At 51.6% G+C, this 27,032-nt stretch overlaps 2 protein-coding genes across 2 annotated transcripts; both read right to left on the reverse strand.

Annotated features, from left to right (window-relative positions):
- Positions 1–644: 644 nt before the first annotated feature.
- LOC138688238 (endoplasmic reticulum-Golgi intermediate compartment protein 3-like) lies at positions 645–6,460 on the reverse strand. Its single transcript, XM_069799421.1, is given in 7 exon segments — positions 645–742; positions 3,854–3,905; positions 3,907–3,977; positions 5,291–5,378; positions 5,991–6,061; positions 6,271–6,316; positions 6,319–6,460. Coding segments are annotated over 7 exon segments (471 nt in total). The 5' UTR covers positions 6,364–6,460.
- Positions 6,461–7,419: 959 nt separating this feature from the next.
- On the reverse strand, positions 7,420–26,583 carry LOC138688241 (centrosome-associated protein CEP250-like). Its single transcript, XM_069799434.1, has 21 exons — positions 26,401–26,583; positions 25,966–26,022; positions 25,311–25,379; positions 25,165–25,247; positions 24,427–24,592; positions 23,582–23,688; positions 22,313–22,540; positions 22,125–22,205; positions 21,094–21,238; positions 20,663–20,809; positions 20,239–20,469; positions 18,456–18,649; positions 16,085–16,212; positions 15,710–15,879; positions 15,123–15,198; positions 14,708–14,907; positions 11,535–13,958; positions 10,622–10,777; positions 10,081–10,224; positions 9,863–9,913; positions 7,420–7,611 (listed from the first exon to the last, which is right to left on the reverse strand). Exons 1-21 carry the CDS (start codon positions 26,581–26,583, stop codon positions 7,420–7,422), a joined length of 5,232 nt encoding a protein of 1,743 aa, XP_069655535.1.
- Between the last annotated feature and the right edge of the window lie 449 nt (positions 26,584–27,032).

The following is a 27,032-nucleotide window of genomic DNA, read 5'->3' on the forward strand; positions in this document are numbered from 1 at the left end:
AATCATGAATCCCTCAAGATGGAAACACCTCTGCGGAAGGACGCAACTTGACAGATGGGACAGACCAAGTCACTACAGAGACAATAACAGCGAGGGAGAGTCCACAACCTATGGGCTGCCACGGATCCATTCTTACAGAAGAATTCTTTGCAGGTAGGAGGAATGAGAAACACCAAATGACACCCGTTGTTTGTGTGAGCGATAAATGCCTGGTCTTTGCTCCCGTAAGGATGCAAAGCCTGCAGCAGAAGTGAGAAGGCAAAGCCATAACCAGGTTTCATTCCAAGACGGCTCACGTAACGGTGAACTAATTTACACAGCTCCCCTCTGGACACCAAATAACCCCAGAAAAGATTCCGTTTGACGAGATACAGCCTTTGCGCTGCTGCAAAGGTAGCGCAATTTGCGCTGCCCTTAAACAGGCACGTGCACAAACTATAGACAACCGAACTCTGCACGGTCTTAGCAATCGTGAGCGCAGCTTCCAAAGGCAGACCAAAACCGCAACGGTCCTCATCATTCTCTGAACACGGGCCCAGGAGGATTTCATTGCACAGACCTTCATAGACGCTTTGGAAAAAAAACACGCGTGCAACACAACTGTATTAATTCAAGCGCTAAGAAGATACAAAAAGGTGTAAAGGTTACCGCACGTCCTCCGACTCTGCCCCGTAACAGCTCTCGCAGCGATCCGCATCCAAAGAACTTGGATCAAACACTTTTTCTTCTTCTTTCCCCAGCTCTAAGACAAAAGAGGATGCAAAGCGACGAGGCAGTGACTAGAAACGCTATCTTGTACTCTTGTTCCGTTCTGTGCGCAACAACTGTTCTACACACAAACGCAACGATTCTGTGTCGCAAGCTGCGCGTCCTGCACCCAAAGCCCACCTGAAACGGTATGCGCAGAGCCTGCTGAGGTGCGAAGTAAGACCAAGAAGCAGAGTGACATTTGTCATCTCAAACGCACCCTCCAGAGCAAGAACCGGCTATCTGTAAGCCTCGCTGGAGCGCTGATCAGACGTTACTTGCCTAAAGGCTTTGTTAAAACATCGTCTACTTCAGACAACGTCGCACAGTAAATGGCGACAATTGTAACAGGACCTGTTACACAAACAAAATTTTAAATAGCAGTCAACGGCAGTCAACAGTGCACAACGCAGAATCCTGTCCCAAGACGGGTAGGGAACACGGTTATACCTTGCTGTGAAACAAGATCAGAGCGAGAGTCTCCCGAACGGAAAATTGGCACCCAGTCCTCCAGGACGACAACGCTGACAAGGCACACACGTTAACCCCTGCTCACTAGAAGTCTCCAAGGAATTTCTACCTTCTTCGTGACTTAACGATTCTGACAATGTCTGTGCCACGTGTGTGCTGAACGCGCAGCCGCAGTACGGCTGGGGCACGAACTCATGGAAATTCATGGTCTTACGTGCAGAAGGCTGAAGAGGGACAAAAACATTGGCTCTTATTATAAGAGGCCCCCTTAAAAGCAGGCCGTTTCAACGCACAAACCCTGAAGGACAGGACCAAGTCTCTTGCGTAACAAAAGCCCTCTAAGGCTCACTATCCAGGCACGGCTGCGCTACCCTCTATAAGCCTTGAAAAGGTGGCTCCTTGGATCACTAACGCTGGGGAAGGGGACAAGGTACATAGTCAGACACTGCTGAGGGGATAAAACGTTATCAGGGCCCTGTCTGTTGAGACTGGGGGGTATAACAGGCGGACGGAAGCGAGTATTAAACAAGTCTGTATTTCGTACTAGCCACAGGAAAAAAAAAGAGATTTTAAATGGAAACCATGAAATGGGCATCAAAATCAGTCATTACCCTTATTTCTTTAATCACATACTCTACGGCAGTGACGCTCAAGCAAATAAGAGCTTTTAGGAAAATATCCCCATTAGTAAACAACCGTGCGAGACTTTCTTTCTAAAGCTCCCAACATTCAAAGCAGTTGAAAGCGCACTTAAGAATTCATTGTTCAAAAAGCGGTACGGCTTTTAATCTCGTAATTACACTCAAAGACAGCGTCGGGAAGAATACAGCTAAATAATCGCGACGCTTTGTCAAAGCCACGATTCCCACCACTTCAACAAGAACACCTGTACGATACCCGGAGTCTTTCAAGACACAGCAACCAGTAACAGCTTTTTAAATGGAATCAGTAGCTGCCCGTTGAGCTGTCGCAGAGACAGCATCCAGAGGGAATGCACACAGCCTGGATACTACAAAGAAACCGCAGCGCATAGAACTCTACACGCAGGGTTTCTTGCCGTTAACACGGTCCTCAACTTGCACGCAGATATGATGCGTGAAATTGGAAAACTCTGTCCACGGTAAAAGGAAGGAAACGGTAAGAGCCGCCAATAAAGAATTCAGTCATTTCTTGTCATTCAATGGAAAGGAGTAAGACGACATCCCAAGCGCAGAACGCAACCTACCACAGAAATCATTCAGCTATTAACTATTTTAATGTAACTATGATTAGGAAAAGCCTCCAGATGCTACTCCGTAAAAGTTGGGTATGCTTTACTAAATTTAAGGTCAATACTGCTACGGCTGCCATTTAAGTAACTGACTGAAGGTCAGCGCTACTAACAGAAACTGATAATCGTAGAGTTTAATGAAGACGCGTGGATACTTCTGACCTAACCTGCAACACGGGTGATGGAAACCAAACTAGCCGCGTGCTCTTTCCAGACAGCAGAAGAAATTGCTTGTTGCCTGCAATGCATCTGATCTCTTTTGAAATGCCTCTTCCAGGTGAGACCGTTTGCTCCTTACGAGCTTCTCCTCCTCTCCATTGATCACACAAGGAGCCAGAGCAACCGGTTCCGACGGAGTAATGCCAACGGAGACTGGCAATACAAGTAAGGCAGGAGGCCTACACGCGTTAACAGAGAATTAGATACAGAACAGCTGGTTTTGTCCCCGGGCGTTACATTTGTCACGCCACAACCTCTGAATACAGAAAGGCTGCTAAGCGAACACAGCAGTAACAGCACTATCACCGCGTTCCCGTGGCAGCAGGAGAAACTCCCGTACCTACCAATCGTTCAGCTCTTGGCTTAGTTTAGCCTTGCAACTTCAAGAACAGAAAAGTTCAATCCGAGTGATACAAATCAACAAATTCAGCTCGTGCCGACACGTAGAACTGCACCATCTCCCAGAAAAAGTAAGAAGGAGCTCGTGTCTTGGAAAGGAAAAGTCAGGACAGTATTACTGTTAGGTTGCAACACTTTGCCAGAATCGTTTCTGGTTTGTATCGAAGCGCAACGATGAGTCATAACACCAAACGAATGTAAAGGAGAGGTTTATGTAGCCAAGGACCACTTACTACAACCTGTAACCGACAAACCAACTAAAATATATTTATCTAGGGAGGCATTAGCACACACAAAGTCAATGCAGTAAGGTGCAAGCTTGGGCTTAAGGGTCGAGTCACTGGAGCCTTCCCTGGAGAGAGGCTCTTTCCTCTAACCAGGTCGTCCCGTTTGCCAGCCCACTGCGATTTAAAGGTACAACCAGAGCCAAGTTTTGCCAGAACAGCTGCTTGATTCCCAGTCATAAAAGACCATTCACGCAGCAGCTTTATTCCTGAAATGCACCCGTGAGTCCTCGTCGTAATTTCAGAGGGACTAGGCAGAGATCTGCCTCGCAAAAGCTGCCAGTATAACAGGAGTTCGCCTGATCGGCCAGTTTAAGAGATCTGCGTGCTATAAACTCTTCAAAAGTTTGCGGTCTTTAAATGCTCTTCAGCTGTCACTTGTGCCCGTGAATCTCAAAACAGGCACACGGTGACGGAAAGACGACGAGAGCGTCCACCCAAGAAAGGCAGAATAGCACCTTACCGTGGCTCTCGGCCTCCGGACTCACACGATTGCCGGCTTTATCCAAACGTTGGTTGTTTAAACGGATTGTGCTCTACATCCAGCTGCTGCTCTCCTGCTACGTCCCTGGCATCGATGCTCAAATCTGAAATCAGTGAGCAAGGAAAGCGGTCTATAAACACACGTTTGTTACGGCCTGCGGCAGGCTGAGGAAGCATTCAGCCAGTGAAAATACAGACTCTTGCAGCGAGGGCGATAAGAACGTGCCAAAGCCGAAGAGGGCGTATGGCTGGGGACAAGTGACGTACAGGGAACAAAACGCACGTTGCGGCACCCTGAACGACCCTTCCAAATACGGGGTTGGGTTTGGTGCACCAGGAGGACGGTTTCCAGCTGCCCAGAAAGCGTTACCCTGAAAGGCAATACACTTAAGACAAAAGAAACCAAAACCAAACCCCTCAAAGCCCATAACCATTTCCAGGAGTACAGGAGTTAAGCTTCACATTGGTTGAAAGCTGCCTCCTACCACTACCCCCTCACCCTTCCCCCTTCACCACCAGCACATTTCCTCCTGACCCCTTTTCACAAAGAAGACGGAGAAGGTCTGGGGTCTCGGCCCGGTATCGAAGCACCGTGATGCGCTTGCCGGCTACACGCTCTCTTACGAAGACTGACAGCTTCTCTGCACAAAACAGCAGGGGCTTCCGAACTCTCTGGCCTTCCCGCGCCCTTTTAAACGTGAGGAAGGCAAAGACCAACAGTATCTCGGGTGGTCACAAGGAAGTCAGACTCACTACATTTAGAGCCCAACGCACTACCCAAAGGAATTACCGCAACACAACAAGAGGCAGGGAAGATTAGCGCACAGTCGGATAACGTGCACAGCAGCGGTACGCAGGAAGACTTGCAAAATTTTCCGTCGCTTCACCCCGCAGCTTTGTTTTGAATTTAGTTAAAAGGTAACCCGACTATTAACGCTCACTCCGGTTTTAAAAACTCGGGACAAAGGTTATCACGTGGCGTTGGCGTTGCAGTCAGAACTGAAGTACAAAAACCACGGAAAAGTTGCGCCTCGCCAAGTAACTTCCCAAGGAGACTCTAAAGTGTTCCAGCAACAGTACAGTCAAATCTCGAGTCCCAGGCGAACACCGAACGCTGTGCCAGCGTTCTCAGTATGACCGAGCTCTCTGACAAAGCACCACACCGCACAGAAACGTAAGCGGGTTTATACCTTAGCCTCACGTATCATCTCAAAAGGTAATACAGCCTGCCTGGAAGCGCTGGTTTAAGCGCCCAGCGGGCCTGGCTGGAATCACTGCGTAACCACCAGGGATCACCAATTCCTCCCTGTCCGTGGCCCAGGCAGCAGCGCAGCACTCGGAAGCACCGGGCACACCGAGCCTGTCGGGCCCTCGGCAAGTATGAAAATTATCCCCAACGTTCAGAAGGCTGGCTCACAAGCACAAGGCGTATGCGGAAGAATAACATCGAGATTGATCTTCGGTTTAGCTCCCCTTGATTTGTCAAGGCGCAATTCCGGATGAACCTAGGAACAAGGGAAAAACGGAGAGTCCTGTTTCACTTGGAAGCCCATCAAAAGGCCTCCTTCTTTCCCTCGACTGCTCTGGCTCACCAGCTGATTTTTAAGAGGTGGGATTCAAGAGACACCTGAGCTGCTGCCTCCCACCGCAGCCAAGCGCTTGCCATTTCTAACGCTTTTTTTTAAGAAAGGTAGTAACTTGGGAATCTTAGAACCTGGGGTGGGGACGGGGGCTCCCGCGCTTCCTTGCTTTCCTTTGCATTGCCTGCTCGTAGGCGGCAGAGGCAGCGAGAAGAGACTTTGGGACGCTCTCCTGCCACCGCGTTACAGGAAGCCACAAGCCACCCTTGGCGCCAAGCGGCTTTCGGGGGAGGGCAGCCCGCTCCCGGCCTCAAGGCCACCAGCTCGGAGAAAGAAAAAAACCCCACGCAGATCTGCGGCGGGTGAAGCTGCCGCGTGGGCAGCCCGCAGGAGGCGGCGGAGGAGGCGGCGGAGGAGGCGGCGGCTCGGCGGGGGTGCGGAGGCACGGCAGGCCGCCCCGGGCCGCAGGGCCGCCCCGGCCAGAAGCAGCACCGCGGGGCCGGGCCGGGCCGGGCCCCCCCCGACGCCGCCACTCACCTCCTTGGTGAGGTAGTACTGCAGCTCCGAGAAGAAAAGCAGCACCATGATGAGCCCGCTGACAACCGTCACTGCCGGGGAGACGAGAACCGCCGTCAGCCCCGCCGGTCGCGCGCGCCCGCCTCGCCTCGCCTCAGTCCCGCCTCAGCCCGCCCGCCGCCGCCGCCGCCCCGAGCCGCTGCCGAGCGCCGGCCCGCAAGGCCCCCCCGCCGGCCGCCGCCCCACGGCGAGGCCCGGGCCCGCCCGCCGGCCCCCGGCCGCCCTCACCCCGCCCGCTCACCCAGCGCGCCCCCGCACGTCTTGACCCGAAAGCCCTCCAGGGTCTTGTCTTGGGGAAGGCATCGAACCGCTTCAGCCGCCACAGCGAGTCCATGGCGCCGCGCGGCCCGGAACCAAACCCGCCTTCCGGCGCCGGGCCGGCACCGCCCCGCCACCGCCCCGCCGGGCAGCGCGGCCCGAAGCCGGCCGAGGGGGGGTCCGGGGGGACGGGCGGGGAGGGGCTGGGGCTCCCGGGCTCCTCCGGGGCGGGAAGGTCCTCGCTGCCGCCTCGCCCTCTTCTGACCCTCCCTGCCAGCGGCCCCCGGGCCTCTCCAGGACACCCGAGAGACGCTGACTGTGCCGAGATCGGTTAGCTGGGAAGGGCTTGAGACCAAGGCGGAGCTGCTGGCAGAGAGCAGTTTTCACTCAGTTTGACCTCCTCCCCAGCCCAGCCCAGCCCAGCCCCTGCCTCCAGCTTTGAAAGGGCTGGCGTTTGTGACCCCCGCCCTTCGGAGAACAACCGAGCTGTCCCTCAGGCTGGCTGTCGCAGCGACAAAGCTGAAAGCCAATCACCTCGGGAGAGTACCAGCGCTTATTGTGCCGAAGCACGGAAGGAAAAAGGAAGGAAAAGAAGGAAAAAGGGAGGAAAAAACCGCCGCGCTCTCGCCCCACCTCCCATCCCTGGCCTGCGCCCTTCACCCCTTCCTCTTGCTACCACCTCCGTGTTTCCCTCTCTCGTCACAGGGAAGGGCTACGAACTCAAGAGGTTAAATCGTACAGCAGCTCGCAATAGCTTACTCGTGCAAGTGAAAAAGACAGCATAAGCTTTTCCTAAGCCACATACTTGCCTAGCCCTTGCTTTTTCCTACTAAAAAAGTGCAGTCCTGCAAACCCTCTTTTATTAAAACAAAATTTTAAACATCGCTGTCACTAGGCAATGCTTGCGAACGTAAACAGAACCAATGTACCCCCGTTGAAAAAGGGCAGTCCTGCAAAATCTCTTTTATTAAAACAAAAATTTTTTTAAATCCCTGTCGCTAGGAAATGCTTCCGAACGCAAACAGAACAGATGTACCCCCATTTCCCACAGCAAAACATAATACGTTTCCGGGAAGGGCACCAGACCGGAACGCCGTGATGCTGCAGCTGCTCCTCTACAGGAAAAGAAGGTTCAGAGAGGCTGACCCAGCTTCCGAGCCTCTGCTTCCAGAACAGCAGCTTTCGGCTCCCTGACCACAGCTGCTAAGGAGCGAGACAGCTCTTGGTGAAGGTCTGACAGCTCCTGGCTGGTCTTGGCACAGCGCTCGATATAGTCCTGCTTGTATTTTCGTTCTTGTGCCAGCTGCGTCTGCAGAAGGGACACCTGAAAGAGGCAAAAGGCCGAGCTCAGACAAGCCCACGCTCTTAGGACCATCCGTAGCTCCACAGATCCGGCCGTCAGGGAAGACGCACCCTCCAACTCCAGCCCTGACAAACATGTTGTCCTTGTGGAATGGGAACTAAGAGGTTGCCAGAGCCACCCTGAACTGAGCTCAGATTACCGGCAATTCCGAGTTTCTTTCTGGCATACCATTCACAAGGCACAACACCGAGACGTGACATGCATATTAAAGAGAGAGGTTTCTACAGGATTTTGTAACCCAACCCTTTTTTTCAAAGGAGAGATTTGGGCTGCTGCCACCTTAGTTCCACCTGCTTTCTCCTCAGCAGGAGGACTGCTGCTTACACAAGGTAGTGAAGAACCGTTCTGTTACGATCTACTTTAGAAACCCGACAGCTAGCACATGAAACGGGAGAAAACTCTCACTCTTCCTAACTTCAGAGCACAGCCCGGGGGGCAAAGGAGCCTTAAAGGACTGCTGAGGCCTTCAAAATCCTCAAACTCTTATTACTTCCTGGCAACAGCGGGTTGTGCCTGCTGGGCTTTTTGGTGGGAGAGACCCAGCTGCTCTCGCCTCCTGTCAGCATTGCAGGGCAGCGCAGCCACAGCAGCTCTGGCATGTTGCCCTCTGCCTGCTTTGGAGCGGAGGAGATGCCAGCACTGGGAGCAGCGCTCGGTGCTTTGCTGTTTCGGGGAGAACAGCTCAGGCCAGAGGTTCTCCTCTGTTTTCAAAGTGACATGTGCTTTGCCAAGGGCTCTGTCCCACGTGGGAATGCCATCCCCAACCTCGAGCTAGGAGTACGAAAATATTCTTTCTTGGCAAATGAACTCAAATAACAGAAGCAATTCCTAAAGGAGTTTTATGGCTTATGGAACCTGCTCCGTTCGAATTACGATACCAAGGTCTGCCAACGTAAAGCCAAACCAGACAAAAAGAGGGTCCCTAATCTGCTAAGCATCTCGAGCAGACTAGGTGGGAAACTCGGGCAGCCAGCTCCGGAAGGGGAACGCGAGGTGCCGAATTAGAAGCCGGTAGCGCGCACGGAAAGCAAGACGTCGGAGGGACTTCACAGCAGACGATACGCGTAGGCTAGGGAACACCACCCCTGAAGAGAGGGACAGCTCTGACCTTCTCTCTGAAATAATAAGGGCACCTTTCTGCAACGGGGCTTGGAAGCCTCCCACGCTTTGGTAGGTAACCCAGAGGTATGCGTGGGAGAAGTGGCCATCTGCTGCTAAGAGCATCTCCCAGGAAGGGGGAGATCACGTTCCAGTTCCGCTGTTTCCCAGACCCAGAGGAGTGCCCCAACTAGCCAGCTGAGGACGATTCTTTGAGCAGAGCACCTTCACTTTCCTGCCGAACTGCTGGAGCAGGTCCACAGTGCAGGCAGACACAACCGTCACAGGGGGAAGGGGGTTCAATCCGTTATCTGTAGCAACAGAACTTCAGGCGCTGAGGCTTCCTGGTGAAAACACCCTTAAGGTATAACTTGATGGCTTCAGCGGTACGCTCGGCTCACTTGCCAGAGCGGAGCACCGTGTACTTTACTCGCATAAATCTTACAGGCATTTTGCCCTGAACACCTGCGAAGATTCACCTCCTCAGGGAGACCAGGGCATACCAGACCCTTAAAAGCACGTGGAAGAGGAGCCTGGCGACTGCTGCTACTGCCAGTACCGCTGTCAAGGGATGGGATAGGGTTCAGGAGCTGGGACGTACATTCTTACGCTGATAAAACAAGCGTCCACGCTGCGCTTAGGTCTCCGACTCGGTCCGATACTGGGATCGTGATTAGCGCAGCATAGCAATAGGAGACTAACGGTTGCCCGAAGGCTGTAAGCTCTGGCGCTGCCTCAGATCCCTGGAGCTCTGATAGAGTGCAAGCTCTACCGTTAACGGAGTCAAGGGAAAATGGAAGCCGTCAACAAGATGAGTAAGACTCAAGGGGAACATCCTTAGAATCTTCTCCATATTCAGGCGAGTGCCAGTTCTCTGAATTTCCTCCAATCCCTCTCCCACCACGCCTGACCTCTAGGCAAGCCAGAGACTAGACCTAGGTGCATGATGTTGTTTGGCCATGGCCAACAGATGTGTCTGACTGACTGGGTATTTCCACTGCCTGGTGTACTCACTTCCCGACAGCCAAACAAAACTCGGGCTGTAGCATCGTGCAAAGCTGTGCCCCTCAGTACAGCCACGGCAGCTTTTGACGAGAGCTTTCCTACTCCTCACCTGGTTCTGCAACTCAGCTAATCGACGACTGCAGTGAGCGTGAGACTCCTCCTGCGAAGAAAATGCAAGGATTTCCTTTTGGTCTCCAGTTTGGCCAGGGCCATGGTCTACGTTCCACTTCTCTTAGGTCTATACTGGGGGGATGCTGCCACTGGGATTTGCCACTGTTCCTCTGTATGGCCAGACCCTCCTCCCACCAAGGAAGATTCTGTTCTCACCTGTCTAGAAGCAGCCATCTTGTGCTGGTCAGACAGCAAAAATCCGCACGCATCTGGCAGCGACCGACCACTGTGATATCTCTTCAGTCTCCTCCGTTCACGTTCCACCTGCACGTTGGTGATAGGAGAAAGGGTCACAGAAACCTGCCACCAAACAAGGAGCAAAAGGAGCTCTGGACATCATGGCAAGGAGATTTCTGCTCTGCTCAGAGGCTGTTAACTGCCCCAGAGAATGCTGCGGGCAAAAAGCACTCGAAGTAGGCTATGGAAGAGAAAGAGCAAGAGGAAACAGTTCCTGACACAAGAGTGTCAAACGTGCGTGTATGGGGACACTGGGGCAGGAAGGGTGGGACCGGAGCGAATGCGCATTTGTGAAGGCAACGGGGTGCCAGAAGAGAGAGAAAATACAAAAGCGTGCGTCCACAGGGGGAAGTGGGAGAGGGAAGGAAACAAGCAGAGGACTCCAAAGTGCTGTCTGTGGAAATGTGCTGTGATCCAGAGGACCGTGAGGCTTTGCAGAGGCAGTGAAAGCCTGTTTTACCTGCTCGAGAGTCCTCCTGAGCTCAGCATTGAGTTGCTTCAGCTCCGCCTTCTCCAGTTCCAGCCTTGCAACTGCTCGCTGCAGACATTCCAGCTGCTGTGACAGGAGTCTCTTCTCCGAGAGCCACGATAGCTGCTCCCCTTCTGCAATAGCCTGCTGGGTATACAGAGAGGAGTTTATGTGAGCTGGTGCCCCATAAAGGTTAGGAGGGACAGAATCGACAAGTCGGGGAGAGTGACCGGACTCGGGAATGGACAGTGCCAAGTCCCTTCTGCTCCTCCTGGTTGACGGGCCAAAACAACACACTCTCTTCCTAGGGGCCCTCCTCCCGATCGCCGTGGGGAAATCCACACAGATTTGCCTTCCGGCCTTTTGGACCGCAGCACAAGTACATCCTGAATGCGCAATGAAGCCCTTCACCTGATCAGGCAACGGTACGAATGCCGTTATTTTTAATACACTGGAAAAGCTGTACCTCCGAAATCGACATCTCTGAAAGCATCCTCTAAGCACCGTCAGCGTAGCTGCTGTGCAACCATCGTTACAAAATTCTGCTAAGGTCAGTCCCTTAGTTTGGTCAGCTGTGCCCCTTCCTTTCCGTGCCAAACCCCAACCACGACACGTTGGCTAAGCTTGCCTACACAGGAGAGAACCAGTTACCCATCCCCAACGTCTGGGCTTGGGGTAACTCTAACAGCAAGCTCCGTAGTTCTTTCAGTAGTTCGGGGGCTGACAGAAAACACTTCAGCAGGTGAATGCCTTGAGCTACGCAGACAGGCAAGCCTGCTGGCTACAGCCGCAGTTTCTCTGGCCAAGCAGGTCATGTATTTATGGGACTATATATTCCCGTATCTTTATGGGCATCATCATTAGAATCCTTTATAGACTTTTTAGTTGACTGATGATCAGTCACACTGCCTACCTGATGATGAAACCGGTCCGTGTCCCTCTCCGAAACCATGCTCTGCAGGATGGCTATTTCTTCCCTCAGAGTCCCATTGGCCATTTCACTCTTGGTAAGGGCAAGAGTCAGTGCTTGTGCCTTCTCTTTCCATTTGACTTCTCTGCTCTCGGTCTGCTTCAAAATAGCAATCGTGCGCTCCAATTCTTCCCCATTGGCTTTCCGCTCATCCTCCAGTTGTTGCGTTAGCTCCTTCTGTCTTTGCAAGGAACGGTCTCTCTCCTGGAGAACTCGCCGCTTCTCTGCTTCCTCTTCCTCCCATTTCTGGAGTTTCTGGATTTGTTTCTGCAGGGTCTCCCCGCCATCCTTCCATCGCAAAGCTGATGTTAATTGTTTCAAGAGCTCACTCTGCCTCCTAAGCTCTTGTTCTCTCTCTGTCAGAGTCTGCTCTAAGTACCCGACTCTGTCTCTGTGGTTCTCGATCTCCTCATCCTTCTTTGTCAGAGTCGGCTGAACATGCTGGAGATCTTCCCGAAGAGCTCTTACTTCCTCTTCTAACTCTTTTAGTTCACCTTCAGCCTTGGTCTCTTGCTCCTTCTCATGCAAGGCTTCTTCCAGGAGCTTCTCTTGCTCTCTGCCATGCCTAACCTCTTCATTCTTCTTGGTTAGCCTAGGCTGGAGATTCTGCAAGGTCTTCAGTTCTTCTTCTTGGCGCTGGAGTTTTTGCATGAGAGTTTCGTTGTCTTCATCTCTCTTCCTCACCGCTTGCTCAAGCAGATCCACTTGCTGCTGGCATGATGTTAGTGCTACTTTCGTGCTTTCTTCACGAAGCCGGAACATGTTCATTTGCTCTGTCTGCCTGAGGAACTCCAAATGGTTCTCCTTCAAGATTTGGCTCATTTTGTCTAGATCCTGCTCTAGACTCTTGGCCTGCTTGCCTTCTAACTCCTTCTGCTCTCGAAGCTCCTGGACGTGCTCTTGCAAAGACACTATCTCTTGATCTCTCGCTTCTAGAGAAGATTCAGCGTATTCTAGTTTTTGCTGTACGGCTTTGGTCTGCCTCGCTGCCTCCTCCTTTTGCTGTTGAAGCTTAGAGAGAGCTTCCTCCAGAACCTCTATCTTTTCCTCTCTTTCTTTCAGAGTCAGCTTTGTTGCTTGGAGATTTGTTTGCTCAGCTTCACGCTTTTCCTCCTTTTCCTGCCACGCCTCACATTGCTTTCTAAGGGATAACATTTCTTGTTCTTTTTCCTTCAGTGCCACTTGAAGCTGCTGCAGAATTTCCTTCTGCTGTCCAGAGTCTTGCTCTTCTTTTTGGAAGGTCTCAATCAGTTCCTTCTGAGATTCAATCATTAAATCCTTTTCTTTCAGTATTGCTGTAGTGTACTCTAAGTCTCTGTGCAAGACATTCATCTGTTCTTCTGTTTTTTCCGCATAGCTCCTTGCCTGTTGCTTTTGGATGTCTAGGAGTCTGTCCTTTTCTTTTAAGGTTCCTAAGGTCTGCTCCAGTTGGTCACGGACAGTCCTTAACTGCATTTCCATGACTTCCTCAGCTTCCCGGATTTGCTGTTGTTGCGACTCAAGCTCTTGATCCTTTTCAGATAAAGAAAGGGTCATCTTTTCCAGTGTACCACGAAGCTCTTGCAGGTAGCCCTCTTGCTGTTCCTTGTACTGCTGCAAGAGTCGTAACTGATCCCTTTGAGAATCACACTCGCTCTCTCTGTCCTTAAGAACTGCCCTCAGGTGTCCAAGGCTCGCGTGCAGAGATTTCGCCTGTTCTCTCTCCATTTCCAGCGCTTGGATCTGCTGGGTCAGAGACAGAAGCTCCAAATTCTTCTCCTTCAAGTTTCCTTTCATATGATCAAGATCCACCTGCAGATTTCTCACTTGTGATGCACCGTCTCGTTCTAGAATCATTATTTTCCCCTCCTGGAATTGGATCTCCCGGTCTCTCTCCTCCAGCTCTTCGCTCATCTTGCTGACAGCAGTCCTCAGCATTTCTCGCTGCTTCTCCAGCTCCCGTATCTGTTCTTGCTGGGATTCAACCTCCTGTTTTTTCTCTGTTATGTCCCTGATAACCTCACTGAGAGTAGTTTCGTGCATTTCTTTCTGGTTCTCCAGCCTTCTCACCTGTTCCTGGTACAACTTCATTTCTCCCTCCCTCTCCGACAGGATGGCAGTCATACGAGTGAGACTCTCCTGCAAAGCTTTTCTCTGTGCTGCCTCTTTTTGGAGCATCTGGATTTTCTCCCGCTGCGTTTCCACTTCCTCGTTTTTGATTTTTAAGATAGACAATGTAGTCTGAAGTTCTTGTTCAAGGCAGCGATTCCTATCTGTTGCTGCATTTGCTCGGGTTTCGGAGGCTGTGACCGATTCCTGAAGAAGTTTCATCTCCCGTACCAGTTCTTCTTTAACGGCTCGCAGTCCGTCCCGTTCCTGCTGCAAAACAGTGACAAAGAGGTTCAATAATTCCACCCATGTATGTTTGCTTTTCGTACTAGATTTGAACTCCTGCTTCAGTGGCAGTCAGGGGCTGCCCCCTCCCTCCCTGCCTCTCGGGATGTTGTAAGACCTTTCCTGCGCCACCCTTTCGGTTGCGTCTTTCCCAGCTTACTCGGCCAGTCCCGTCTTCCTTTTTGCCCTTCTCCGAACCTCTTCCAGCTCGAGCGTGTTCTTTTGGGGAGGAGCTGCCAGAACTGCAGCCAGGATTTAAAGTCCAGACTAACCATGATTTAGGCAGTGGCACGATGATGTTCTCTCTGATAGGGAGGGAGGAAGGGAAGACAGAACAACCCCAACATGGGAGTTCCCGTTGTTGGGGTTGGGCGTTGGGGTTTTTTTTGGACCTCTACCGTGTAGAGTTTTCATGGTACCATCCTCTAGAACCCCACTGTGCCCTCTTGAAGGAGTAGCGGTCAGATCACAGACACAGTTACGGTGTTCATGTTCTCTTCAGGCTGCAACGCGCTTCCTGCCTTTCTCAAACCTACACTGTGGTAGCCTCTCGCATTCCAGGCCCTGTCCCTCACGGCACAAAGGTCTCATGGCTGCCAAGGCATCGCTCCTCTTTACAAAGGGGTATCGAAGAGACGCTTCCACCCAGACGGACAGTGTCCAGAGAAGCACTGCCAATAAGGAGCCCAGAAGAGTAAAAAAAACCACACAAATTCTCCTTTCACGGTCTCTACCTCTTGCTTGGCACTTTCCACTCTCGTCCGTTCCTCCTCTTGTTGAGCTTGCATGGCAGCAACTTTCTGCTTCATATCAAACAGCTTCTTCTCGTGCTCCCTTTCTGTCTCTGCCTTCTCCTTTTCCCACTGCTCCAGCATCTCCTGTAGCTCTGAATGGTGCCCTTCCCGCTCGCTTGCCTGATGAGGGGAGAAAAAGACTTCAGGAGGGAGTCCCAGCCAAGCTTCTCAAAAAAATGGGAAGCTTCATCCCTCCCACAAACCCCCACCTCGACAGCGCACAGTAGTGGCTTTGTGCCCTCCATAAATCATGTCCTATCAAGGAACTTAAAAGGAGGGTCAAGCTGGTGGAAGAAGAGGAGATGTTACCTTCCCCTCTCTGGCGGCTGCCTGTTTCCTAGCACCTCTCGCCTACGGGATTTCCCTCTAGTCTCAGAGTCTCTATTTTCAAAGCTCAACTCCATTCTCATCAAGGAGAAGATGCAGATGGACTGCAGGGTGAGAAAGAGGCCAGCACCCCGATGCCCTAGTCACAAGACGGGCCACGAACTCAAGTTCAAGCCCAGGAACGAGGGGCTGTTCCATCTGTTCTGTATGCTTTGAGCCCAAAGATAACACCTCTGTCAACCGTGAAAGGACAGAAAGAAAGGAACAAAGTTCCCACGACTGCAGTTGGCAGGAAAGTTAGGAGTCTACTTCATGGTAGACAGGAGTCTGGTAAGATCCTACCCCTTTACTGCCATGCCTTGGGTGGGGACCACCCAACCTTCTGCTCAACTCGTCTTAGGCCCACACGGAATCCGTGGCTTGCATTTACTGTCCCGGCATAGTCCTGTAGGTCTTCACGTGCTTTCAAGTGCGAGCTCTTGGCTCTGCTGCCTGGCCTAGCAACGCGTGGCCTATGACAGACGCTTGCTGCCATTTCACACGCTCAGGCTATTATTCTTCTAAAGCCAGCCCACAAAGCTTGCCTCAAGACTTCAGAAGCATATTGTTTCCTACCAGCTCTTGCAGGAGCTTGTTTATTTCCACTTCGTGATCCGTTTCCCGAAGTTTGAGGGTATCGTTATACTGCTCTTCTGCCCGCAAGAGCTGTTGCGCCATGTTTTCCCGTTCCTGCTTCATGAGAGATCTCTCTGCTTCCAGCTCACATTGAAGGCACTTCGCTTCCCCTGCAAACGTGACAAATGGCAAGATTCAGGGCCTACACAAACAGCGGTTCTGACTTCACTAACCGTAAGCCATTTGAATTTCAGTGTAGGAGGGATCTGTCCCCAGCTCCTTCACTCCTTAGAAGCACTGCAGACGGAGAGCTATTTTTATACCATCCTCCCTAGGCAGGGGGGTCACCAGAAACAAAGCACATGAGGCTCTCACCTTGTATCACCTCCTTGGCCTGCCTGACTGTCTGAAGTTGGATTTCAAGCTGACCCCTGGCGATCTCCAGCTGACATAAGCGCTGCTGAGCCTCAAGCAGGCTGGATTCCAGGGTCTCCCTCCCGGCCCTACAAGAGGCCAATACGGAGAGAAATGAGTTTCTTGCTCCTGACGCCCACAGGGAGTTAGTCCAGTAGGAGCTGGTTCAAGATCCCTACCCCTCAGTTCGGAAAATGGGTTGCATGGAAACTGGTATACAGAAGGCATATTTCTGCCATTTAAAAGAGCAATGCAGGCCCCTCCGAGGGAATGCCCAGGCTTTACTTATGACCTAGCGTAACACAGAAAGCCCAGCCGAGTTTGATCTCCATCGCCAAATCTTAAATTGCTATTGTCTGATCTATGACGCACGGGTAGCTGTGCTCACAAAGTCTGTGCCAGCAAGCAAAAGCCCAGCCTCTGCTCACAGCCCTTTGCTCATCGTCACTTCCAGGTTGCTCTGCAGGGGCGCAGAGTAAGAGCATCTCCCTGGCTGACTCGTGACTTTTTGATGCTGTTCGTAGTGTACGTACAGGGAGGTGATCTTCCAGACTCCCTATATTTCAAAGGGACTAAAGCAATACATCAGATGATACAGTAAAAGCTCATGCTTGTAAGCAGCATTTGTAAGAAATCTGAACTAGATTTTACCTGAACAAGGACTACCTGAAAGGAGAGACAGGTAGCCTTCAGTTTAAACTCTTGGAAGTTCGCGAGAAAAACTTGCTACTTTTCTCTAAGCGTTGCTAACTAAGCAGGCAGTAGCCCAAATGGCTTGCCGCTCTTTAAAATGGAAGTTGTAGTACTGCGGAGGCAAATTGTTACATCCATAGACTTCAACCAGCTGCTGCGTATGACACACAGGACTCTGCAACCAGGAGCTGAAGTTGCCTCCCTGATCTAACACGGCGTCCTGTGTGCCAGGTTCCTACCATACACAGCACTGCCTCACTAGAACAGGCGTGCAACCAGGATAACATCCTTCAGGGTAAAGGGGCACCCGAGTGGTACAACACTAAGACCCACAACAGTAGGATTTCACTGCTTTGATGGACGATGGAGGATGTATCTTCAAGAAGGAGAACAAGCACATATTTCTGACTACGCCAATGTCTGGCAGTCCAAAGTAAATATGCTCCATTTTAAGGATAAATCAAAGTCAGTCTCTAAAACAGAACAGAGAAGATAAGAGTCCAAAACTGTGACGACAACAACAGGCTCTTGAGAACAACATCTGGCAAGAATAGTTGCTGCAGCCCAATAATTGACAGAACATAATTCAGCTGGATCAACTAAGAGGAGCTGGAGCTCAGAAGCAGCAGCAGCTCTCAAGAAACAGACTGAGTCTAAATGGTGTTTATCAGCCTTGCTAACAACATACTCTGGAGTGGTAAGGCGTCAAAGTCAAGAAGCGTGACAAACAATCTCGCATTTGTACAGCTCTGCAAGGTCAGGAGTCTTCTAAAAAAGACCTGAGAGGAGGACAAACATCTCCATACGTTGGGTAGTTTGGGGTTGGTTTTTTTTTTTAAAAGCAGAACTTGTCACACGTGATCTTAGAAACCTGATCCAGCAGAAGGACAAAATCTTGTTCCTGCCCTGCATAAACTCCTCCATGATGTCTATCTCAAAACAGCACGTGGTAGGGAGTACCGGACCCACACATCAATGATGGGCAACAATTCCCGCAGACTGGCGAGCATTCAAAAGAGGCTTCCCTGCTGCTGGTGTAACCAACTCTAGGTCCTGCACCACAGGTAACAAGAGTTAGACTAGAAACAGTAGGCCCTCAAGATTTTCAGCACGAGCCTCTAGCTTCACCCTAAATGGCAGTGTCCTACTCGCAATGTCCGTACGTAATAGACTTGAATTCTGAAGATCCCCTGTCAAACTACTTGATAAGGAACGATCCAAGTTCAAACGCGCAGAACGAGAAACCGAAACCAGAGAGAAGCTTTGGGTTTCAGTAAACATCTGCATGGTTTAATTACTACTCAATGCAGAGCCAAGGTACCAGATACTGAGGAATTACGCTGGCTTGCTTTGGACTTCACACAGGAACGTGCAAGGGGGCATAAACATGAGCCCCAGGCTCAGGAGAGCTTTGTTAGCTTTAGCTGTCAGAAAAATAACATTCAAACCATGCTGTACTGGTTTGGGTTTTTGGTTTGGTGTTTTTTTTTTTTCTCGAGATTCCTCCATTTTCTGTCCATGGAAGGTGAAAATAGCTGAAAAGCATACAGGATGCAATGAACCCTCGTGTCATGATTATCACCTCTATAATTACAGACATTAAATAATCTCCTGCCTAGGGTCTCCCCCCTGCCTTTACCTGGCCTCTGCCAGCTGCTCTGCAAGGCCTCGTCTGTCCCGCTCCGTGGCTGCCAGTCGCACCTCTAAGGCAGCCTTCTCGTGCGCCAGCAATTCCTTCTCTTTGGATACGTTGGCCAGTGCTTGTCCTTGGCGAGAGGACTCCTGCCGCAACTGCTCCAGACCACTGCTAGCTGACTCTTGCTGGCGGTGAACCTGAAAGCGGGACAAAATACAGTTAGAGTCCCTTCTCTGGAGTTCTGTGCAGAGCCAGCCAGCGCCACTTCTGAATCAGCTAGAGGAGAAAGAGCTCCGGTACTCTGGCCTGAAAGTTTAAGAGCATCTGCTTCGTGCCGCCCTAACACCCTGGGCTGCCAAAAGGCACTAGGGCTGTTAACCTGAAAGCGATGTGTAAGGCCCTGCTGGGTTGCCTGGGACCAGACGGCCCCTTCAGGACAAACGTACACACCCAGACCACATCTTTTCACGCAAAAATACCACATCTTCCACAACTGCCACCTTGCAAACTAAAATTCTATCAGAATCTATTCCAGTGCTGGGAATTTTCAGGAACCGTTGAGCAAGAGCAACTTTGCTCGCCGAACAAAGTGGAAATACACATGGTTTCTCCTTCTAGAAGAAGAAAAACCAACATCAAAGCGTCACCTCGTCGCAGAACACCACCACACACCTACTTCAGTGTGTACGGCAGTTGGATGCAATGAGGTGATCCTTGGCAGGGAAACAGCCCTTGTGGTGAGCAGTGTCATTTAGTGATTTACGGAAGTCCGGCTGGTGTGGCCAAAGAGATGGTAGACTCTACTTGGACAGTAGTTCGTGTCAACAATACTGTCTACTTGTCTTACACAAACAAGTTGCCCAATAGACCTTGCTGGCATTCAAGCCTGAAGACTAACCGTGATTTTTCAGCTTGCTTCTGCAGTGATGCCAATACACCTCTGATGGGTATTTGCCAAACAGACCACGTACTCCAAAACTAAGACTGTCTAACAGGGAACAGACCTTCAGAAACAAACAATTCTCCTCTCAAAGTTACCCCATAAGACCTAAGATTGTACATTATGAAACCGACACTGAAATGATGGCAAACTCCCTAGTCTCCTCCAGCGATGCAATTCTCCCAAGCTCTTTTTCCACTCTACCAAAACCAGTTAGTCCAGAGTAAACAGTCTTCTGTGACCACCTCTTTCTCAGCTTCTCCCTCAAAGCCTAACGAGGATCTAGCAATTCAAAGCAGCGTGTAGGTCGTAAAATACAGTTTCAACAATTTCAGGGTGCCATTCCCGTTCTTAGCAGTACAAGACAGCAGACACTGACTCGCCGCTTTGTCCCGCCCTCTAGGCCCCAACAAGCCGAGCCTGGAAAGTTGCAGACTTCACAACAAAAAGCATAAATAGAAACATGCAGCCCCGGGGGTTTTTGGCCTCAGAAAATGGGTGAAGAGCTACCCTGTTTGCTTCTTTCGACGCATGTGAGAGTAGTAGCCTCACGCAGATTCGTGGGCAAGGCAAATCACCTCTCTGCAGCTTATCAAAAGCCAAAAAAGAGGCCAACACAGACAGGTGGATTAAAGGAATCTGTAGAAGCAGAGGACGACCCAGAGAATTGCACAACAGCTCTGCAAGCCATCAACACGCTTCCAGAAGGAAGTAAACAACGCCGCCTGACCCCCAGCGCTACCAAGTGTCTCCTTGACAAAAAACACTGCAGAATCCAACAGATACAGCTTCACTGAGCCAAGCAGCCAAAAGCCCACCCAGAAAGCACCAGGTTTTTGGTCTCACCTCAATGAGTTTCTCTTGGGTTTCTGCCTTCTCCTCTGCCAGCATCCTCAGCTCTGCCTGCAGCCCCTCCTGTTGCTCCTCTGCTTTCTTCAGCAGCTGCTCCAGGTGGGCTTTCTCTGCGCTCAGCGCCTCATTTGTTCTTTCACACAAGTTCAGCTTCTCCTGGCCAGAGATCTTTGCTCTCTCCATCTCGTCCACTTTGCCTGACAGAACGTCATGCTCTTGCTCCAGCTACAATCGCAGAAGCACAGAGGAAATAAAATAACAGTAAGATTTACTCTGTAGGAGCTTTGGCTTGGACAGAGAAAAGAGCAACGTTTCCATATTCAGACAGTCATACTGTCCGAAGGCAAGAAGCCTGAGAAGCAGCAGCAGCAGCAGCTGGAGACAAACACCTGGCAAGATCTTTGACAACTCTGCTCACCTGCAACACAAGTTTGTTCAGCTGCACCTTATCCAACGCAAGAGCTTCATTGATACTGCTCACGTTCGCTGCTGCAACGTGTAGATCGGCTATTTCAGCAGTCAGCTTATTCTGAGCCCCTGTCAACTCTGCTACTGACTGCTCTGCCTGAAGAGACAAAAGAACAACATGACAACAAAGACAGGAAAATCCCTGACCTCAAGCAGCAACTCCAGATCCCCTGTTGTGTCTCTGACACACTCCCAGTTCAGCGTTCCCAACAAGCACGTGGGCACTAACGACACCGCAGAGCCTCTGTGGTCCGATCGCCATTTTCCAAGAAGGACAACAACATTGTCCCTGTCTTCTACTGCCAGAAACAGCATCTGTGGTGGTCTTGCTATCACAACTGCCTCTCCCACAAGTGCTGCCTCGGAATAAGGTGACCATACCTTTTCCAGTGCCACGGTAAGCTCGTGTTTCTCTTGCTTCAGCAGATCCCTCTGAAGGTGCGATTCCTCCAGCATCTCTCTTGCGACTACCAACTCGCTCTGCAATAATGAGTGTTCTCCTTCAAGTGCAGCTAAGTCCTTCAGTCTATCAGAAGGGGAAAGACAAACAAGTTTTTTAACGTAAAAAACATTCTCATTTCCAAAACCACGAGTATAGAATCATAGAATCATTTAGGTTGGAAAAGACCTTTGAGATCATCGAGTCCAACCGTAAACCTAACGCTGCCAAGTCCACCACTAAACCGCGTCCCTAAGCACCACACTCTACACGTCTTCGCAATACCTCCAGGGATGGTGGCTCAACCACTTCCCCGGGCAGCCTGTCCCAATGCTTGACAACCCTTTCGGTGAAGAAATTTTTCCTAATATCCAATCTAAGCCTCCCCTGGCACAACTTGAGGCCGTTTCCTCTCGTCCTATCACTTGTTACTCGGGAAGAGAGACCGACACCCACCTCGCTACAACCGCCTTTCAGGTAGCTAACAGCTTCCCGCCTGTTAGTTCTCCCTCTCCTCTTTCGTACGTTGGACACAAGACTTTCCAAAGTTCTTCTTTGGGTAAGACAGACTTTTAAAAAGTCCACCTTAATAGTCCCACAATTACTTTTGCCTTCAGCAGTGAACTGATGAAAGAGCTGGCAATCTATCTGGGGAGATGTGTACGAATTTCCCAAACTAATAATCACAGGATCACAGGATGATTCAGGTTAGTATGTGTGATGTTGCAAAATGGCACTCCTTGCCCCAAAGGCCTTCTGCGCTCAGTCTAGCGTGGAAACGGCAGTACGGAGGGGCTACATTGCATATGATGGTCCTGTGCAAATTCCTCCCAACTCCTTTAGCACAGCCCTGGGTAGCAAAAGGGCTGTACAAGAGACACAGCTCTCTTTACGCTGGTCTCCATTTCTCACCAAGAATCAGTTAACAGCAAAAACACTGTAATACGCCATCTCTTTTCCAGTCCTGCCTTACTCACAAGAGCTTCTGTCTGTCAGACGGTTTTTTCTGTCCGTTCTGTTGAAGGCAATAGTTTGACTAGGGACAGGAACAAGGCTGTGCAGAATGGGTGCGTTTTAAACGTGAACACAGCCCATCCTATGAATCCAACGAGCACCCACAGAAGATAACGCTGCTAACAGCAAAGTTTAAAACACATTCACCTGTCCTGAAGCTCCTTCTTCTCCGGGTCCCCTTCGACTTGTAAGTGCATCACCTCCCAAGTCTTCCGGCTTATTTCCTCTTCCGCTTGCTGCTGTGCCTGATCCTCGAGGACAGGTCTACCCAGCGTAACGGGTTCCCAGGGCCGTACGCCACAGTTTAGGCGGGAGCAGTTTACAAGTATAGATCCAGAAAGCCTCATTTGCTCTGCCTTCAGCTCTGACAAATCTCTGAAAAAGAATCAAGAAAGAGGTAATGTTCACACCACCACCTTTATCAGCTGACTCGCTTCCGAAGCACGTAATTGCGCAACAGTAAAAGCCGGCAGGAAAGACGACATCTTCGCTGGGGACGAATCATTCCTCTGACACTTTGGGATCAGGACACATCTTGACCCTTGGGCAATGGGTCTATTTGACGGTTGAGGAATGAATCTGTTTTCTCCCCAGAGATAAGAGGAAATGTATGGAACAGCCAGAAGGCTTCGAGAATTAACTAGCGGGTCAGGCGTACTCTACGCATTAAGGAAAGCTTATCACCAAATAAGGTAAATGGCTGACGGTAACCCAGAGTTTGAAATTGCATGCTGACACCAGAAGAATTTACTGTTAGGCTACGCTATTCTTCTCTGCACAGAAGGCACCTGTGAGAAAGGAACCTCAGAGAGCCCAAGAACAAGAAAACAATCATAAAAGGGAGGGATCAAACTAAGCAACATCAACTGGAGAAATGTAATAGCAGGGTAGAGAAGCTATTCTTTCTCTCAACAGTGTTGGTACAGGAATAAGCGGATGCAAACTGACCACGATAAACGTAAGCTGGAAATGAGAAGGAAAAAATAAATATATACATATTCACGAATGATCTTTCCATCAGGAGCAGTGGGAAAGGAAAGCCAGTGAGATTTAAGGCAAACTCTATAAAAGGGGACCGCTCCACATGCTGCATGCATAGCTTTGGTGAGTCTCTCCCAACTCGTCCACATATGCCTGTGTCTGTGTTAATATGCCCAAACATCACCATAGCCAAGTTCACCTGTTCAGGGCCCCTGCATTGCTTATAGCCTGAGCCCCTCAGCTTTACCTGAAAACCAGCATCAAACAAAATGATTCTGAATATAGCCTAAGGCATGCTTAAGGCCATCGCTTCAGACTGCCAAAGGAGAAATGGTATCTTTAGCCGCAGCTAGCGTAACATCAAGGCTCAAAAAGCAGCTGTGAAGGGAAGCTGTGTTTTTTCTGCAACGAGATCTAGCCTTCACTTCTACTCACCGGTCAGTGGCAGTCTTCATTTCCAGGAAATGACAGCGGAAGGTTACCACCTGACGCCACAGGCTGAGTAGACGGCTGCGTTCACCCCTTAGGTAGCTGTCATAAAGCTAAACAGGCAAAGACAAAAAGAAATGCCAATTCAGCCTTCGCTGTCACTGTACAAGCCTTTCAGAGAGGGGAGGGTACACAACCGTCATCACCGGGTCTCCTTTAAGAACTATTCCAATCGGGGGGGGGGGCATCAAGGACTGAAGAGCCACCACAGAGGCATCCTCAGTAGACCTGCCACCTGACTGCAAAGAAGGGAACATCCACACTTCCCCTGCAGGCGCGGGTATCAACAAAGCAAACTGATCGCGATTCATCATCTCGCCTTGCAGAGGTGTCTAACAGGCTCGGTGGAGGAAGACAAAAACAAGCCCCTCCGAGACCAGTGTCAGATTTGCTTGCAACAGCCTATTGGTAAGGGAGGCCTGTGCTGTTCTTCTGTTGGCTACCCTGAATCCGAAAACACACTGACCTCTCTTCGGTCTCCACTGCTGCAGACAGAGATTTAGGAACTATTAAAAAACAGACGAGCGTTCATGGGTCACTGCCCTACAGTGCCCAGCAACAGCAAGCATTTGCCTTTGAGAACGAGCAGTACGGTCACAGCACGCGGGCATCTCCCATCACCACAATTTGCTGACACTCCTCCATCTCACACCCCTGTCTTCTGCTCATAAACACCAAGACAGCCTCAACGGTGCCACGACTTTCACACAGCAAGCTCTCCAGGCCAGAAATAAAACCCATTCTCATTCCACCCCGGCATCGCGTCTGACATTCCCGTCGCCCATCCTTACCTCACGTTCACCGCGCCACTCGCTCTCCTTCAATTCCAGCTCCTCCCGGGCCCTCATCCAATCCACCGTCAGTTTTCCAACATCTTCTTTAAGGGCTGAATTAACCTCATTCGCTTCCTCGAGGTGTTCCTGCAGGAGAGTGTTCACTTCTGCCAGATTCTCACACCTTGGAAAGGGAGAAACAGCAATGAGGTCACTGAACAACTGCTATCCACAAGCAGCGCCTCCGTGATTTCCCAACTCCCTCAACACTGACTTTGTTGTCAAACCGAGAGGCAGTAAAAGTGCTTTCTAGGATTAACTAAGATCTCTCTGTGATGGCATACTCATTTGCTTCTCCTTGCTTTAAGCCTTCTACTTCCACCTACAATTTCGGTTTCCCCTTCTACTTTGATGATGCCCACAGTTCACGTCTTGCCTCCCCTTCGTGCTGTCTGATCACTGGACGCATCACCTTTCTCTAGCACTCTCCTGACCCGCTCACCTACTGAACCACAGAATAATTTAGGCTGGAAAGGGACCTTTGGAAGTCACCCGGAATAACCCCCCGCTCAAAACAGAGCCATTCAGCACACAACACTATTACTGCACCACAGAAAACAGACTGTGGACCTCTCTCCTTTCAAAGCAGCTTGCCCAACTGCTCCCCTTGGGGAGACCAGGGAGCACTGACAGGTTTTCCCTCACTTCCACGAGCATCCAGGATACCAGGTATGAGGGAACGCTTCTTCCTTGTACCTTTGCTGCTCCTCTTCCACCTGAAGCAGTGCTTTCTCCAGGCTCTGGTCTTCTGTGGCTTCCCACCTGCCTGGAAGGGGTCCCTTCAGAAGAAAGGAAAAGTTTAGTCAAATTCTTGTCTTCCCTTCACTGCTGTGAGCATCCACCGCTTTCCGCTCCATTCGCTTGGGTAGCTCAGGAGCTCGTGGCTTCTTCCAGGCGTAACAGTGTCGTGACTATGGAGAGCAAGGGAGGGGAAGGGTGGTGCTCAATGCGAGTAGCTCTCCTCAGTCCCCCACTGTGGCACTCTCGCAGCTAGGTCTCCTTAGCTCACAACCGTGAGCGCTCACTTCGACTTGAAGCCTGGGAATGCTCTCCTACTCTCCTACCCTTTGTTCTTCCTAGGTTTACTTTAGCCGTGAAGCAGAAAGAAAAGCACATAGCCGTATGTTGAACGCCAGCATTCTTGCCTTCCAAAATGCCACGTTTCAACCCGTTCTTTTTCAGAGGCGGCCATATAACCTAACAGGCAGTGTAGCCCTCTCCTGAGCCCTAGGACAAAATGTTACGCCAGCAATAAAGCACCCTTTCTCAAAACTAAAATCCCCCTTCACAGGGTTTCCTGCACCCGCATTTCTGGGACCACTGGCTCCTCTAAGAATGGCAACTGGACAAAACACTCGCAGGCAAACTTACAGCGCTTCTTTAAACCCTCAGGCAGCAAAATCTTGCTTCCCTCTGCCATTGCTTTGGGGAGCTTGCTTTGGCCCGCCTTAACAAACGCCACCTACACGGTCTTTAGTTGGCAACCTGCACACTCACCCCTCCTGCTGCCAGCTGCTGCTCCAACTCTCGACACCGAGTCCGGTACTGCAGTACCTGGACGGAGACATAGAATGAAGATGAGCGAATGCAGCTTGTAACAGGCTCGGCTCCTCCTGCATTAGCTTTTCTCCAAGTCTTTACAGCCCAAGCACAGTACGTTTCACAGCGCTGCCGATGTGCCGATGCCGCCAACAAGAAGTCGTTACGATACAGGGAAGCTTCACTTTATCTCGTACGGAAGAAACTGAGACGGGGCTTCTTTTACGCGTACTGCCACCTGCTCATCCTAAGAGCTGCCTGCCTCGGCCCGGGGCCGCCCCAAACCACCCCCGCCGGCTCGGCTCCTGCCTCTGGGACGGCCCCCTGCTAACGTGGCCCAACAAAGGCGCCTGCGAGCCGGGCATCTTTATTTCAGCACGGACAAGCCCTCACGAGAGGCTCGGCAGGGTGACAGCGGCAGGGCCAGGCGCCCAGCGGGCCGGGCCGGGCCGGGCGGAGGAGGGCGGCTCCCGGGGCCTCCCCCGAGCTGCGGGCTCGGCGCCGTCCCGCCCGCGGCAGCGCCGGGGAACGCCCCGGGGAGGGCCCCGCTGGGGCCGCGCCTTCGCCCCCCGACATCGCCGCCGCCGCCGCCGAGGCCCCTCTCAGCGCTGCGCGGGCGGCCCGGGCACCCCGGCCCCGCCACCGCGGCCCGTCCCCGGGCAGCTCCCCGCCGGGCCGGCGCCCCCGCTCCTCACCTTCGCCTGCAGCTTCCGCACCAGCACCGCTTGCCGGTGCTGCGCCTCCTCCGAGCTCTGCAGCCGGCGCCGCACGGAGGCCTGGCTCCGCGCCGCCATGCCCCCGCTCTCCAGCCGGGCTCCGCCGCCTGACGGGCCCCGCGGCGGGGGCTGCTCCGCGGCCTGCCCCGGCGGGCCGCGCTCAGGCGCCTGCCGCGGCGGGCGCAGCGGCTCACCCTGCCGGCCGGGCGCGACCGGGCGCCGGGCGGGAGAGCCGGGCTCGCTCGGGGCCGCTCTGTGGCAGCGCTTCCCTTCTCGCTTCTCCCTTCTCGCTCCTCGCTGAGGGTGCGG

This window comes from Haliaeetus albicilla, chromosome 2, assembly GCF_947461875.1.
Source record: "Haliaeetus albicilla chromosome 2, bHalAlb1.1, whole genome shotgun sequence".
Lineage (NCBI taxonomy): Eukaryota > Metazoa > Chordata > Aves > Accipitriformes > Accipitridae > Haliaeetus > Haliaeetus albicilla.